Here is a 16274-nt window from a genome sequence, read left to right as displayed (position 1 = left end):
GGGCGAGGAGTTTATTTGATGAATCAAATGCAATGTCGAGGCCTCTGTGTCTTTATATCAAATAAATACGATTATTACGCTCCGTTGCGCTTCCAAATCAACCCAGATTCTTCGAGTTAAGGGTTGTTCGATTTTAGCAGCAATATGTTTGCAAATTACAATCGATCCAAAAAATGCGGCGAAAGTGCTTGTTCAAAATTGATCGAACAATGAATTCACAAGCGTATATCGGAAAAGGATGAAATTGAAGGTTTAATTATTTACAGTGCGTAGAAATGCAAATTGGGTTTTGTTCCAGCGAAATTGCATTACAGTCCAGCGAGTCGGAGAAACAACATCGCTGCAATATTACTCAATTACTGCATAAACAGTCTTTTCGCCTTCCCCATGAAGAATTTTCTTTTATTTCATTACATTGTAACAGACCTGCATTAGCTCTATAACATAAATTTTCCATTCTTAGTGCGCAACATGTATTTTGCTTCCAGAGAAGAATATGGACATGGTGTTGCATTCTCTCTTATTTACGAGCTTGAAAATATAATTTGAGCTTTAGGTCGGTTATCAACTTGGATCCTATTGCAATTTATTTTTATGACCAATGATGCTGAATTTCCATTTTTTAGTGTCGACTAATGCTATTTTAGGGCTGCTTGATTTGTTTGCTAATGTAGTTTTGTGTTTCTGAATTGTGATGGCGATTTTATCCTTACCCTTTAAAAATTTAAATTTCCTGTTCTATTTTCACTGCTTAACATTCTAGTTCTTTGTAATGGTTTTGCATATTTTTATAGTCGGCTGTTGTTTGCCATCAAATCTTAGATAAAGTGATCAATTAGTCAAGTAGGAATTGAGCCTAGTAGTTTGTCGAGGCGTGGAATTTATGCATGTTTAGGATTGATTTATGAGAAGATGTATAAAAGCGTTACCTTTGGCCAAAGTTGACCAGAAGTAGAATTATAAGGGCCTAAAAGGTACCGCTTCGATCATATTGAATAATCGTTGGGTTGTTCAGAAAATATTGTCAAGTCCCCGAGGGGGTAACCACTCTACTAGTGAAAACGTACACGTATTTCTAGAAATCTGGAAATCACTTGCGATTTTTAAGCGATTTCGTTGATTTCTCGAAAACCACTTGGGATTTCTGGTTGATTTCCTGGAAATCACTTGCGATTTCTCATTGATTTCCCGGAAATCATTTGCGATTTCCCTATATTATGCAATGATTTCTATAATTTCTTTAAAGTTACATAGGATTTGTGGCGTGTGGTGGTGTTGTAAGGTAAAAAATGCAAGGCAAATACGAACCTATAGTGGTATCATATTTGTAGATACATATTGCGTCGTCACTATGTACCTTTTTGGTCTGCAAATGAAATCACACCTAGATTGCTTTGCATTTTAAAGTTCAGTTTGCAGATAATGAATAGCTAATAACTAATAATAAAAGTATTTAGTTAACCAGCCTTTTCTTAAGTGCTCACAAAATAATAAGAATAATATTAATATTATATTTAGTAAATTTGCACAATAATACCATTTGCTAAAATCTTTGAAAGCATAGTATAAATATCTACCATCATCTGTTTTGGAATCGAATGTTAATGTATCGCAATATTAGATCTGATAAGCACTCTATCGTGATCTTGACTTCACATCGACAAAACAAGTAAAGAAGCCCTTTCTAATGATGTTGGTTGTTCTCTATCCAATAATATTATTAAAACACAACAAGAGAAGATACAAAGATATAAAGATTCCGCTATAGAAATTAAACGAGTATCTTAACCAAGTTTTGATAATACCAATAGTAATATTAGCAACTGGTATAATACTTCTAAAAGCCTCTATGGCTACCTGAAAATCTCATTTTACCTGACGGACTAATTGCAAAAAGCAGTTTACTTGAAACTTAATCTAGCCAGGAAATTCCTATCCTTGGGATAGAATGAAGTTTGATTTCATGAATAGAAATACCGCTAAAAATGCACGATACATAAAATAAAAGTAAAATAATAATGACGTTTTATTTAGCGCCCAAGCTATAACAAAAATATAGACATAAAACCTCGCATAAAACGTATTATTTATGTCTAGGACGTATGTGAAGTATTGCTAAATATTTACAGCGCTACTTTTAATTTTTTTAAATATTTTTTCTATTTTCTGTTTTTCATATCTTGTTAGGGTAAATGGACCACTACCCTTTAAGTCCACAGATCCATAGAATATGTAGGATCTTTCTACATTTTGGATGTCCTCAACTTTGGGCCATATGTATGAGTCAAGATCGTGTTTTAGAAATTTCATCTTGTAGACCTGTTCACATGCGGTGTTTAATTTCCTGATTTCGATTACTCGACCTATGTACCATGTATCATGTATCAAGGAGAATTTCTCAGTTTCAGTTTTGGTGTGGTAAGAACATGATACTAAGCAGACTGATTTGATAATTTTTTTGAATTTGTGAGGAGTATTTTTGTTTATGGAAATATCACCTTTTTTAAATGTCTATTCAACTTGTTGAATCCAGATCTGCACATAATTGTACATAAGATTTTTTAGTTTTGATAACACTTTTTAGTTTTGAGGAGACATTCGCTCGGCTCCGGCGGGTTTGCCGCCTCGCCTCACTCTGTTTCGTAACAGTTCGTAGCTCGGCTTCGCCTCGCACTGTTCACTGTTCAGCAAATATAATTTCTCAGTTTCAGTTTTGGTGTGGTAAGAAAATGCTATTAAGCAGACTGAATTGATACTTTTTTGAATTTGTGAAGAATATTGTTTACGAAAACATCACCTAAACAAAATGATTTTTTTTGAAAATGTCTATTCAATTTGTTGAATCCAGATCTGCACATAATTGCACATAAGATTTAAATTTCGTTATCACTTTTTGGTTTTGATGAGACATACGCTCGGCTGTCATGATAATAAATTTATACCTGTCTTAAGACGAATTAATTTATAACGATAATTATTATTTATCACTTACAATTTATAACAATAACTCAAAAATATCGAAGTTGGAAATGTCGTATAATGCAATCCAATTTGCTTAAAGTCGAGTGTTCGCGAGCGGTTACGAACATTCCAGAACAAAATACGTCATATTTCCGGGATTGCGTCACATCCGCCTCCGTTCTGTATCGCCGATTACTAATCTTTCATGGCGCTTCGATATCTATAGAAATTTTTGGAATGTTCGCTGCAATATGAATACATTTATTTCCATGGAAATTATCTGTCAAATAAGTTTAACTGAAATCTGAAAGAAAGTCCCTAACTAATATTTGACCGCCAATTAACCAATTTCTAGACCTAGAGGAATGTGAAAAAGTCTTCATTTTTCTGCACTACCTCTAACTTGAGAGTAACACATAGAAAAACCACAGGATCAAATCGCATCAAACATGTTGTCAAATAACTATTTCATGGAACGCATTCGGAATTTTGTTTCCATAATGTCACTTCTGTTGCCGTTAAGGCCGATAGGAAGGTTCAATCTAGATCAAAGTAACTGGAGAACCTTGAATTTGCGCGCGTTTTTCTCAGCTAACACAGACCTAAAAAATGGTTCAACACCAAATGAATTACGATTTACGACTGACGATTCCAGTAACTCTCGCAGTAACTCCATGAGTAACTTGAGCCACGACGAAAGTTGGCGAAGATTTCCGGCAGAGTATTTTTGAACTGATTTCCGATGATTTCCACAAGATTTCTTAGCAGATTTCTGCGATTTCATAACTGATTTCCACGATTCCTTAACTGATTTACACAATTTCGAAGTGATTTCTGCGATTTCTTACGCGATTTCGAAGTGATTTCCGCGATTTCAGAAGTGATTTCTGCGATTTCCACAGTAAAACGTACATGTATTTCCAGAGTGGTTACCCCCTCGCAAGTCCCATTACGCTTAAGTTTAGTAGAAGACATGGCAAAACTACCAAATGTATCTCTGTTATGTATTCAATTTTATTGACGGTAAGCTTCTAATTTTATAATGTCCACCCTTTGACATATGTATTTTAGCAAGGTCTGACGATGGACTAAATTTCCGAAATCGATAACCTACTAGCAAAATTATAATTATAAGATTACGGCAACACCCAATTGTTTTATTAATAGTATAAATTAAAGGCTAATTTGTACCCACAAAATTAGAACTTGTACCCGCTTGTTTCCGCCGGAAAACCGATTCTAGGGTGGGGGTGCTGACTAGAAATTAAGCTAGCATCCCCACTTTTTCCAATTGAAATTTTATTACTCGTATTAAAAACTATGAATTTGGGACTAATTTCTACCCAAGTTATTTTTTCATTTTTCAAACAATTTGTACATTACTTAACAATTTATTTTTTACTAAAAAAAAGGGCAATTCTCATAATTAATAAAAAGTAATGGAACGTATAAAGACTAATATGTACCCACAAAATTAGAATTTGTACCCGCTTGGTTCCGCCTGAAAACCGACTCTAAGGTGGGGGTGCTAACTAAGAAATCAAGCTAGCACCTCCACTTTTTCCGATTGAAATTTTATTAGTCGCTTCAAAAACTATGAATTAAAGACTAATTTGTATCCAAGTTAGATTTTCATTATAACACTTTATACATTACTTAACAATTTCTTTTTTACTAAAAAAAGGGCAATTCTCATAATTAATACGAAAAAATGGAACGTATAAATTAAAGACTAATTTGTACCCGCTTGGTTCCGCCATAAAACCGATTCTAAGAGGGGAGTGCTAACTAGAAATCAAGCTAGCACCCCACTTTTTGCGATTGAAATTTTATTAGTGGCATTAAAAACTATGAATTTGCGACTAATTTGTACCCAAGTGAGATTTTCATTGTTTAAACAATTTATACATTATTTAAATAATTTATTTTTCACTAAAAAAGGACATTCTCATAATTAATAAAGAGAAATGGAACGTATAAATTAAAGACTAATTTGTACCTAACAAAATTAGAATTTCTACCCGCTTGGTTCCGCCGGAAAACCGATTCTAAGATGGGGGTGACAACTAGAAATCAAACTAGCACCCCCACTTTTTCCGATTGAAATTTTATTAGTCGCATCAAAAACTATGAATTAAGGACTAAATTTGTACCCAAGTTTTATTTTTATCGTTTAAACAATTTATACATTATTTAAAAAAGTTTTTTATGAGAAAGGATAATTCTCGGAATAAGTAACAAGTTAAAAAGTAATCGTAAACGATTTACATAAAGGGCATTTCCACTTGCATTCATTTCCCATTTGTAAGATGCAACTTCTGTTAAAATCGTAAAAATCCGGCCACAAATATGAGAGATACATGGGCAATCCATTGTTGACGTGCTACTTCAATTTCAGTTTATGAGAAGAATTTCATTTCAATGCTTTTCTAAATAAGAAAGTTGAAACTGCGCATGCGCAAACCTAAATTTTGAAACTAATGTTAGATTTTCCTTTGTTCCAAGCGCCTAAATATCAAATTTCACTTAAATGCTTCCATAGATAAAAAAGTTGGCACTGCGCATGCGCAAAATAAAATTTTGGAACCGGCGCTAGATTTTCCTTTATTCCAAGTGCCTATGTATCAAATTTCATTTAAATGCTTTTATAAGTAAAAAATTTTGCAATTCGGTTTATAAATGGTCGAGATGCGAAAAGGGCACTGTGAATTTTGAATCGATTCGATTCAACTTTTGGCGTTGCGTATTATATGGCTAAAGCTATGCCCATATTGAATTTCATGCAATTCAGTTAATAACTAACGGAGATGTAAAAGCGATCGGACATTTCTAAACAAAGTTATCGTTTACACGGACAGATACACGGACAGACAGACAAAGAAACAGACGGACAGACCAACAGACAGACGACAGACAGCAATACAAAATTATAAACGATCTCTAGGATCGTTAATAAACGGCAAAAGTGTAAAATTATGGAACATGTAAAAAACGGTTTTTTGTTTTTTTTACAATAACTTTTTTGTAAGCGGTACAGAAAAAATTCCTTCCTTGGTACAAAACTCGACACCATAACGAACCAAATAGCGAAAAAAGTAGAACAATAGCTCTTAAGATAAAGAACTAGTAGCGTCGCAAAACGAGAGGGCGGACGGACGGACGGACAAAGTGGCCACAATAGCGCATTTTTTTTAAATTTTTGTGGAAATGCGCTAAAAAGAAATGCAACGTTTTAATTAAGGATTATTAGGAAGATCTGGAGGATCGTTCGATAGGTTTTCAGTTGTATCGGATTTTTGGGTTACAAAGTTGATCATAAGTTCACATGGAAATATCATCGCTACACTTTAATTGTAAAACTATTAGTAATATATGTTACCAAATACACAATTCTGCCATTTGTGGTAGAGTAGGTATTAAAAGACCGATAGAATGGGGTTAAGTGGTAGAACAGTCAGTGTGGTGTCCTCTTGGGTGATACAAATGTAATGATTATTGTTCGCACAACATAAAGTGCTTCATACGAATCAAGTAGTATCTTTTTTAATATATTTGACAGGGCGCCAGAGAGCATAATGAGTTCACAGTCCATTATGCCCTTTCATTACGCCCCAGGACATAATTGACTGCTTTACATAACTCATATGAATTAAAAATAAATACATTTAATTAATACACATTTAATATTTCATATTGACAGAGGTCAGCCAATCAAACTTTTTTCAGCCATTTGTCATGGAGACAAATACCAATAATAAACACTCACGCAAGAGGTAATAATTCAAGGTAAATTCAAGACAAAATTATCTGGTCTGAATATGCGAAAAATGGAAATCCACTATTCGATTATTCAATTCTAAAAGAAGTTTGTGAATACGAAGATATATTGAATGAATTTTTGGACCAATTAAATGCCTATAATAAGGACCCGGATATAACATGAATACAGAGAGAAAGAATGAAATTGCTAGTCACCCTTTTCGTACAGTTTTTAGGCACGAGGTAACAAAATAATCTTGAGTTGCTCGATTTCAACACATTTCATTTTGCGAAGGTATTTGGTTCACTCGTATCAAATTAATTCAAACTGAGTAAACTCTGTGACAATTATTATTAAATCTAATAAAAAGGCAAGTGCGGTTTTTGTTAAGAACGAAATTATCAACGGACTTCTAAACACCTGTTTAAAATGCCGACGCCGCCGACGCAATAGACTACATATGTGTTTCCAATTTTAGACTTGGATAGATAAGATGATTGTAATTGTCGTGTATAAATTTTTGATTTGGAAAATAATTGATTGAAACTAGCGGCAGTTACATGCGTGGAGGTAAATTTCCATACACAAAATTAGTCACACTAAATCATTTTGCATTGTATTGTTTAAATGAAAAAGTCCAAATTACTTACAGCAATATACGCGGTACCTAATCTGCGCTTGTCAAAATTCACCCTTAGCTTTCTTGCTTTCGATACTGGGCACTCTCCATCGAACCTTTTGCAATTTTTGGAGACCATTCCGCACAATATGCACTGCACTTCGCGTTAACACGATCGAATTATTTGATCATAAGTTATATTTTAGATGGAGGGGCGGTAACGTAAGTAGGTAGAGATAAATCACCTGATGCGCTTATCTGCACGTGCGGTCACTTTTACCTTTCAATAATTGTTTTGCCGTACCGAATGAAGTCGTTCCTGATAAAATATGAACTACAATTTTTTAACCCATGTGATTGTGTTCTAAATTCATTTTCGTCCTCACCTTGAAAAAGTCAAAATCTGACTTTCCAATAGGGAATATGCATATGGTTTAAATTTACTTGATTCTTTCTCCAGCGAATATTTATTGTTGGTTTTGGTTTTTAATTGCTAAAAATGTTAATTCAAAAGTGCAAAATAAGCGAATGAAATTCAAATTTGCGAAACGCTTCACTATTGGACGAATGGAAGTGACGTCAAATGCCACGCGATCGCATTTGTTGTGTCAATATTCATAAGTACTTAGTGCAGTCAAATTACAGTTTGGGCGATATTGGGCCGCTAATGCCAGCCGCTTCGAGGAAAACGGCACCTTTAAGAATCCGAAGTCGTGAACTGGGATTTGGACGTATTTTTTTAAATGTAGGTCTTTCCGAGAGCTTTCCAATCCCCTATTATAGATTTACATGTCTTGTATTTTGGAAATCAACGGCACAATTGTTGAAAAAGGTTGTTTTAGGATTCACTAACTGTAAAAAAATTGAGAAAATGAGAACGCTCTGGGAGTCGTCCATTTGGAACTGCAAAATACACTTTATCGGGAATATTTCTAATAGTGTTTTTGCACTTAAAATATGTACAAGGCAATACCTATGAAATGTTTTTTTTAGCTTTTTCCATGGTCTGAATAGCTATTACAATTGAAAATCTGTTTAAATAAATCAACAGTAAAAGTAAACAAATATTGGTCGTGGCTTGTGACATCATTCAAGGCCCGCTGAAAATGTGGCGGCGTTTAAACACACCGAATAAAGTCAACGTTTTGAATATTATTTTACAAGTTAAATTGAATTGTTGTACCAGTGTTTACACTTTTTACTATGTTAGAACGATGTAAAAAAGCGATTAAAAAATTAAAAAAATTACATGCATATTCCCTAGCTTTCTTTGGCTCTTTCAAAAATAAACTAGCTTCTAATTGCCTTGCTCAATATTCCCACGCAATATTTGAAATATAACAATCGCAAATATTGTTATTAATTTATAATACCTGTGAGAAGGTGCTCGACGAAGCGTAGGTTTTTCTATATGAAAGCGGTGGTATGAGTAAAGTATTGGAATGGAGTGTAAAAAGCAAGTATGGGGAAGAACTTAAGAAGATTTCGAAAGAATTTCTGAGGATTTATAAGGAATTTTATCCGATTTCAGGGATTTCCGTGGATCTCCAGGAATTGGCGGGGAGCTTAAGGGATTTCTTTGATCGAAATATTTTCTATTGGAGCGATTTTGTTTGTTCATCTTTTGATCGACGCAGAATTGTTTTGTTTAATTTACTAAAGAAGTGTTATTCATAAAATATGAACCGTTTTCGAAATTAAGCGAAAAACATTTTGAGGTTTTTTGGCTGCCAAAAGTTGTGCCGGGAAAAAATTGGTGTGCACTCTTCAAATACAAGTTATTTGGACCCAAAGGGACCATTTAAAACGATAAAATCTTTTACGCCACTGCTCCGCATAGTGAACTACAATGTTATTGATTAAAACTTACCAGAAATGGTTTTTTTTTTGCATTTGAACTTCTCTACAGGTTTAATAAAGGCAGATGAATCAAGTAAGATTGACGAATAAACATTGCATTCGGTTGTTCTATTTCAGACAACTCCAAAATTTAAATTATTTCAGCTGGTCAGCTGGGTATCGAGAGTAAAACTGAAGAAAGTAGTTTGCATTAAATGGTCAAGATTTTCTTCAGAAAAAGGGTTACAAACAACGAATGAACGGTAAGGCGATAATTAGGTTTATACATACAGTGAATAAACTTTTAAATTTCATCCAATTTCCTTTTTATCGGCCAATAACTGGATGGCTGAATACTTTTGGGCGGTAGTGTAATGTCTGGAATTTAATACTCCACCAGGATATGCAAAGTAAGAAAACTGCAATATTTTTACCTTCTACAAATCTGGATCTCTTGGGATGAAGCAGGTTACTTCCAAGTACAAGATTTCACCCCAGTCCATTACACAGTAGAAAAACACGCACCCACGCCCACAGATTTAGAAGTTAACTAAATATGTTTTAGGTAATACAAATTGACCGTTGTGAGTGGTATCGTATAGATAACAATATTTCGTTAATATCTGCGCAGTCGTTGCTCAATTGTATTAGAACACCTGATTAATCATTTGCCACGGTTGAAAGATTATACATTTTTTGATTACAAATTTTCATGTAATCGTAGAGAAACTTTTAAAGTGTCTCATGAAAAGGGCCACACCAGAGAGCTTTAATATCTTCTTTTTTGGAAAATTAGTAAACCTATTTGTTATAATTAAAGCCATAAGTTTGGCGCATGTATAACGTTATAGTTCCTGTAATCTTATTATTTCGTTTGTACCTATAATACTCTTAGCGAAAACGATGGAAATATGTAGCTTTTCGCTTGGCTACACAAGGGTAGTAATTTCCCTCTTCACATTCGAAATAAACATTGATAGAAACTATCCAAATTGCCGCCGCTGTTGGTAATAAAACCCTGCTTAGAATAATTTTCCTTTAAGATAAAGCTCGGTGATTTATGAGCTCTCTATAGACTTGAAAATTATGCTATTCTAATAAACTTCGCTAATCTGATATTATATTGCAAAATAATTAGTAAATATGCACTATACCTCCGATATTCAGGGTTATTTTCGCGTGTACAGAGACAGTAATTAGGTTTCTATAAGCAGATTTTGATTGTCTGGGCCGATTAATGAGAGAGGAGTGTAGGCCCTATTTCCGTAGTCGCAACCGTAATGGGCTCTTTTAAATTGGTCACGCAAGAAATTAACTAAGGAAAGCTTACCTTTAATGAAGTCAACAGCCATTTCGAGACCGTAAGTGTCTTTATCGCAGTCATCTAAGATGTGCGCCCCTAAGGTAATATTAGGGAGAAGCGAGGTCGGAGCTTCATTTAGACGATCTAATGTATAGAGCATCGCTTCGAGCGCCTGAATGCCTCCTTGAGGCATAATAGGCCCACAAGTAACGGTATCCTCACGTTCGTGCACCATCATTAAACCACCCAACACCAAATCACCTTCCACTACCGCCTCCTTCTTTACAGGCCACGGAAACTCCGACGACATTTTTATCGCATTATCATTACTATTTAAATCGACCGTTTCGCCGTCGAAAGATTCGGTAGTCACAATCACTTTATCGTTACCTTCTAATGTGGTCGCGGTGGAAAGTTCGCCGTAGTCACCGTAACCCGCGGGATCCTCGGGATTTTCATCGTCCAACCGTTCACTTTTGCCGTTGTAAATTTCTCTAGATGTGGATGTTGAAATACTCGATGCGAAGTTTAACTTCGGATTCGTTTCTGTTAAAATAGCCGGAAATGTCGACGTTTCCGCTGTTTCTTGTGTTGATTTCGATATTTTGGGACCGGGAGTGATCTCACTATCTTTACCCACAACGACGTCGATTGGGAGAGTTTGGCTTTCAGTTGTGACCGAAAGTGACGTGGTACCCACCTGAAACAGTATTTCGGTTCAATACCACTACACTCAGAGCTGGGCAGAATACTTTCAAAAAGTATTTGAATACTAGGTAAATAGTAAATACTTTACACAAATCAAAGGTATTTGAATACTAAATACTTTTACGTCCAGCACAAGCGAATACTAGATACAGATACATTGAAAAGTATTCAAATACTTTAAAAAATAAGTATTCAAATACTTTAGAATGTATTGGAATACTTTCAAAAGTATTCTAATACTATCAAAGGTATTCGAATACTATACTTGAAAAGTATTTCATTACCTTACTTTGAAAAGTATTCGAATACAGTAAAAAGTATTCAAATACTTGTCACTCAAATACATTAAAAATTTAAAATAGTATACTATACTGTATTCATTTTAAGAAGGTAGCGGTAGAAAGCATAGGGAAGCTTTGACCTTCAATATGATTGGTTAAAACACAAGTCAGTATTACGCTGAAACATAAAACGAGTGGCGAATTTTGCAAGCTGGTAGTTTCTGTTGCCATCTAAACTGTTGGAAGTGTCATTAACTGTTAATGTCAAAGATTTATTTCTGCTTGCAGTGCTGGATATTTCTGCTTTACAATAATTTGGTGCCGTTTTATATTTTTCCCGTGTGTGTTTATCTTCAAACACAGCGCCATCTACTACCTTCTTATAATGAATGCAGTATAGATAAAAGTTTTAATACTACTTAAAAAATCAAGTTATACTTTGTATGGGGTTAGTTTTTTTTATATTTCTATTGTTATATACAAATTTAAGGGGAGTAAAAGCGTAATATTATTATTATATAGGAGGTACCTACCAGGACCTTTCTTATACCAGTTATATCCTTAAGAATACGTGTACCAGTTTTCAAAGCGATCGTACGTCGTGCACATGATACGTACACCTTTCTGAAATTAATCCTAGCGATTTTGGAACAGATCCATTTTTGACCATCCGTTTGTCCGTGTGCATGATAGTTTGTTTAGAAACGTGCGATCGCTTTGAAAATTGGTACACAATGGTCTTAAGGATATAAGAAAGGTCCCTATTGTTTTTAAGTTACGTGGACTATCGAGTCAAAAAGTTTCACTCCAGGATCGTTCGGTATTCAGTTGTATCGGATTTTTATATTTGATTTTGTGACATTTCTAACATTTCTAAATTGTTCTCAAATTTTTGAATAACTTAAAAGTACTGCCTTTTTTTGAGGCCGGAAAAAAAAATTTCTGAGATCGACCGGGAAAAAACATTTTCTTATAGAATTTGGCCCGTAGAATCCATAATTTAAAACAGTTTGAAGATTGGGCTACTAGAAGTTACAGCCCTTTGAATTTTTTTTCGATATTGGTTTCTACATAAAATTAATTGATTGAGAAGTCTGATTGAAAAAGTACGAATTGTTTTCGATTCTACGCACCAAAATTAATAAGAAAAAGTGTTTTCCCGAGAAATTTTGGTGCAGTCGATTTTTGGTAAAAAAGGAAGTTAAGTACTCAAATACCTACTATGCGAAGTATTCGAATACTTCTCAAAGTATTCAAATACCTTGCGAAGTATTCGAATACTTTACGAAGTATCCAAATACTTTGCGAAGTATTCGAATACTAAATATTTGTGAAAGTATTTGAGTTACAAATACAAATACTGCTTCCATAAAAGTATATAATTACAAAGTATTTGAATACTTTAAAGGATTTGAATACTAAAAAGTATTTACAAAATCGAATACTGCCCAGCTCTGACTACACTGCTACAAGCTAACTACTAACGAACTACCTATTATTATGCCTTTATAGGAGTACAATTTTCAGGTACAGATAAGCTTTACGATGAAATAAATTCGCGAACTGCGTAAGGACACATACATGGTGTGGATTTGTAGCATGCAAGCTCAAGGCGTCTGATGAGCGAGGCTGAAGTAGATTAGAAGTTTTGTACGGGAGGAAATTTAGAAGTTTGGAAGAAAATTAAAATTTATGAGTTGCAAATTTCAGGGTATATTTTAAGGATAGGATTTTGAATCATTTGTCAGGAATTTTAAAGAGCAGTATTTAAGCAGTGTGTGGAGCAAATCAAGCAAAAAGATTTTGGGGATGAAAGAAGTGGTGGGATCCTTTTGAAAAATTAGGAAGATGCATTTAATAAACGGATATTTATAGCAAAAACCATTAATGTGGCTGTGACTACAGGAGAATGTGTATTGCAAAGTAGACAGATACTACCTTCTGAATTCCTGGGCAAAAGTAAGCCGCTGGCAAGAAGAGTGGTGTCGTAGGAAGTCCTGGACAAGTAGATGGATTCCTGACGTCCAGAAATGGCACCAGAGAAAGCACGGAGGGGTACACTACCGTCTACCACATTTTTTAACAGGAAATGGGGAGAACGCAGACTACCTAGCGGAATCCTTTCCAGTTCAAGTTTATAATAAATTACTGTGTAGCAGGGTGTCGAGGGAAAAGGGGAGTGACCATATTCAGGTGATCCTTGAACGACTTTATGATGTTAAAGGAGAGCTTTACAATTTATTTTAGCCCTACTCCCACTACCCACTATCGTGTCTTTTTTTGAGAACCGCTGGGTTTTGCAGCGATGCTTGTGGAATGGAGCCAGTTCCATCATCAAAGATCAAAGTGCCGCGGAAGTGCACTCATAATTTTCTTGGCATCACGAATCTCTGGTTTTTAGAACCCTTTAAGATCTTTGCAATTTTAAACGCGACATTTCGTTTATTAGAGTTGTGTGCGGTAAATTCGCCCCCGAAGTATGCGCCCCCAAGAAGATACGCTTCTGAAGGATTTGGCGCAGAAAAATTCGCCCGAAATATTGGCTCCCGGAAAATTCGTACACGGAACGTCAAATGGACATAGTTTAGGTTTGAATAATGCCGAAGATGGGAAAGGGGCACCCTGTATGTGTGAATGTTCTGACTTAATTTAAATCTGCAGGATTTTATTAGAAAGAATCACGGAATTGATTTATTTCATCTGAATTTGTAGCTTTAGTGTTCAGCTTTATTCTTATTTGTTGTTTAAATGTTATAATTCCTATAAGTTTGTTTAAATAAATTGTAAGAATTTATCTGGTCGGTTTAAAATAGAGATAAGGGGAGGGGGGCTTACAAAATCCTCCAAGAATTGATATTTTAACAAATTTGGCAACTGGAAGGAGGGAGTACACCCAGAGTAAGGTTTTTTTTAATAACTCATTAAAGGAGGGTCGCATTTTTTACTTAAGATTCAGGTCAAAATTTGATACCTAGATTTGAAAATTTGGCAACGAGGGGCATTAAAGTCTCGGGTAGATCCAGATTGGGGATTTTAACTATTAAAAATGGATCAAATGTTATATTGAAAAGAGGAAAATCTGATCGGGGCTCCAAAAAATCCTCAGTAGATGTAAAGTGGCTCATTGAAGATGAATTAGCGAAATATCGGCGTTGGGTGTGGGGTGAATGTAATCGGCTAGTGCCCCTCTTCATTTTATGTTTTTCTTGATCATTTATTGCTATTTCGTTACGAAATAAATTTTTTTGTCATCGTCACACAATTAATTGGGTGTTCATTTGAATCCAATATAGGATCCAGATAGAGTCTCGTGTTTTTTCTTTGTTTATTTGTGCTCTCAGGTGTAATTGTCTTCATTGGAAGAACTTCCAGTCTATGAGGATTTTGTGTTGTAGCGAATGCCGGGGATTTACGAGGAGAAAGCATAAAAATTATAAGCTTCAATTTTTGATTTATTTCAGCTAGTTGGTCAGCTGGTGTAGGGGGTGGTGTAGTTGACTGCACACCATTGTACACAAGATTCCTGGGCGAATTTTCCGTGGTGAATCCTTTGGGGGCGATTTTTTAGGATTTCGATCCCCCTGACTCAAATTAGGAAGTTCAATTCTAAGTTTCATGTTTAAACTTCGGAAAGTCGGAGGCGCCCGGTTGTGCCTGAAAGGTTGTGTCAAGATGAGTACCGTTACTCCGCAAGATTTTAATTGTGACTGGATTAGTGGAAAGAAGTGCAGGGTGTCAAAATTATGGAAAACAAAATTTAATTCTTTTTCTAGGAATGACAGAACGTCAATGTAAATTGTCTAAATCTCTTGGGATCTTAAAAATAATTTTTTTCCCTTTTTAACACCGACCACTTCAATTGTACGTATCACCCTTACCTCGTTAAAAAAGTCCTCTCGAACAAATGATGTCGGTCGGATACTCCCTGATTGCCTCTTCGCAACGGTTGCAGCTGATGTTTCCGTTGTCCCCACGTCTTGAACAATAGATGGACTTACGAAACTCCCTCTCTTAATTACGTTAGATTTCGTAGCCGATTGGCTATCTTTGGTATTCTTAATATTAAGATATGTAAAAGGGGACATCGTCGTGCGACTCTCAGCGTTAGTTAATAATTCAGCTTCATCTCCCAGGACGAAATTAGTTTGCAAGTTTTCTCCTGGCTCAGGCGCGTAGGAAAACGAAGCACTTGTGGTATTATTTATGTCAGTTACAAAGTTTTCCGAATTCTCAACCCTTATTAAATTAGAATGGTCCGTTAGTATCATCACTTCGTTAACTGCGACGGTTTTTTGGTTGACTGACTTGCTGGAGGAAACGTTCGCGAACCTTCTGCTTTTTAAGGGCTTAGTTAAATTATGTCCATTAGTCTCGCTGGAAGTTAACCGCTCACCGTTTTTAAATGACCTCGAGCTTTCTGTAGGCGCATTTGAGGTCGGTAACGAACTTTCCCTATTAAAACTGTAATTAATATACATGTCAGCGTTTGGCGTGCTATTGAAAGTTGCTTTGTAGTTTCGCGTATTGTTGGGCCAAGCGGTCGTAACTTTGTCGTTACCTTTAAAATTGGGAGTAGTGAAATTGAAATTTGTTGCGTGTAAGGTACTAGAAATTGTTCCCTCATTAGTATAACTCGTATTCACAGCCTGAGTAATTTCTTGTCGAAAGTAATTAGCATATTTTTGCTTGATAGAACTTTCGGTCGCACTGTATCGATTTGAGTTTAGGGCTAGAGCTATGTGCGTCGCCAGAAAAAGCAGAACTGGCGCCATGGCAAATACGGCTTGTTATAACGGGAAAATT

The 16274-nt window shown here is 35.3% G+C and overlaps 1 protein-coding gene across 1 annotated transcript; it reads right to left on the bottom strand.

Annotated features, from left to right (window-relative positions):
- Positions 1–10375: 10375 nt before the first annotated feature.
- Positions 10376–16259, bottom strand: LOC116176265. Its single transcript, XM_031494750.1, has 2 exons — positions 15350–16259; positions 10376–11182 (listed from the first exon to the last, which is right to left on the bottom strand). Exons 1-2 carry the CDS (start codon positions 16241–16243, stop codon positions 10376–10378), a joined length of 1701 nt encoding a protein of 566 aa, XP_031350610.1. The 5' UTR covers positions 16244–16259.
- Between the last annotated feature and the right edge of the window lie 15 nt (positions 16260–16274).

The sequence above is a fragment of the Photinus pyralis genome, unplaced genomic scaffold, assembly GCF_008802855.1.
Source record: "Photinus pyralis isolate 1611_PpyrPB1 unplaced genomic scaffold, Ppyr1.3 Ppyr1.4_LG7, whole genome shotgun sequence".
NCBI classification, from domain to species: Eukaryota; Metazoa; Arthropoda; class Insecta; order Coleoptera; family Lampyridae; genus Photinus; species Photinus pyralis.
Note: the sequence above shows the minus strand (reverse complement) of the source record. Positions and strands in the feature narration are given on the sequence as shown.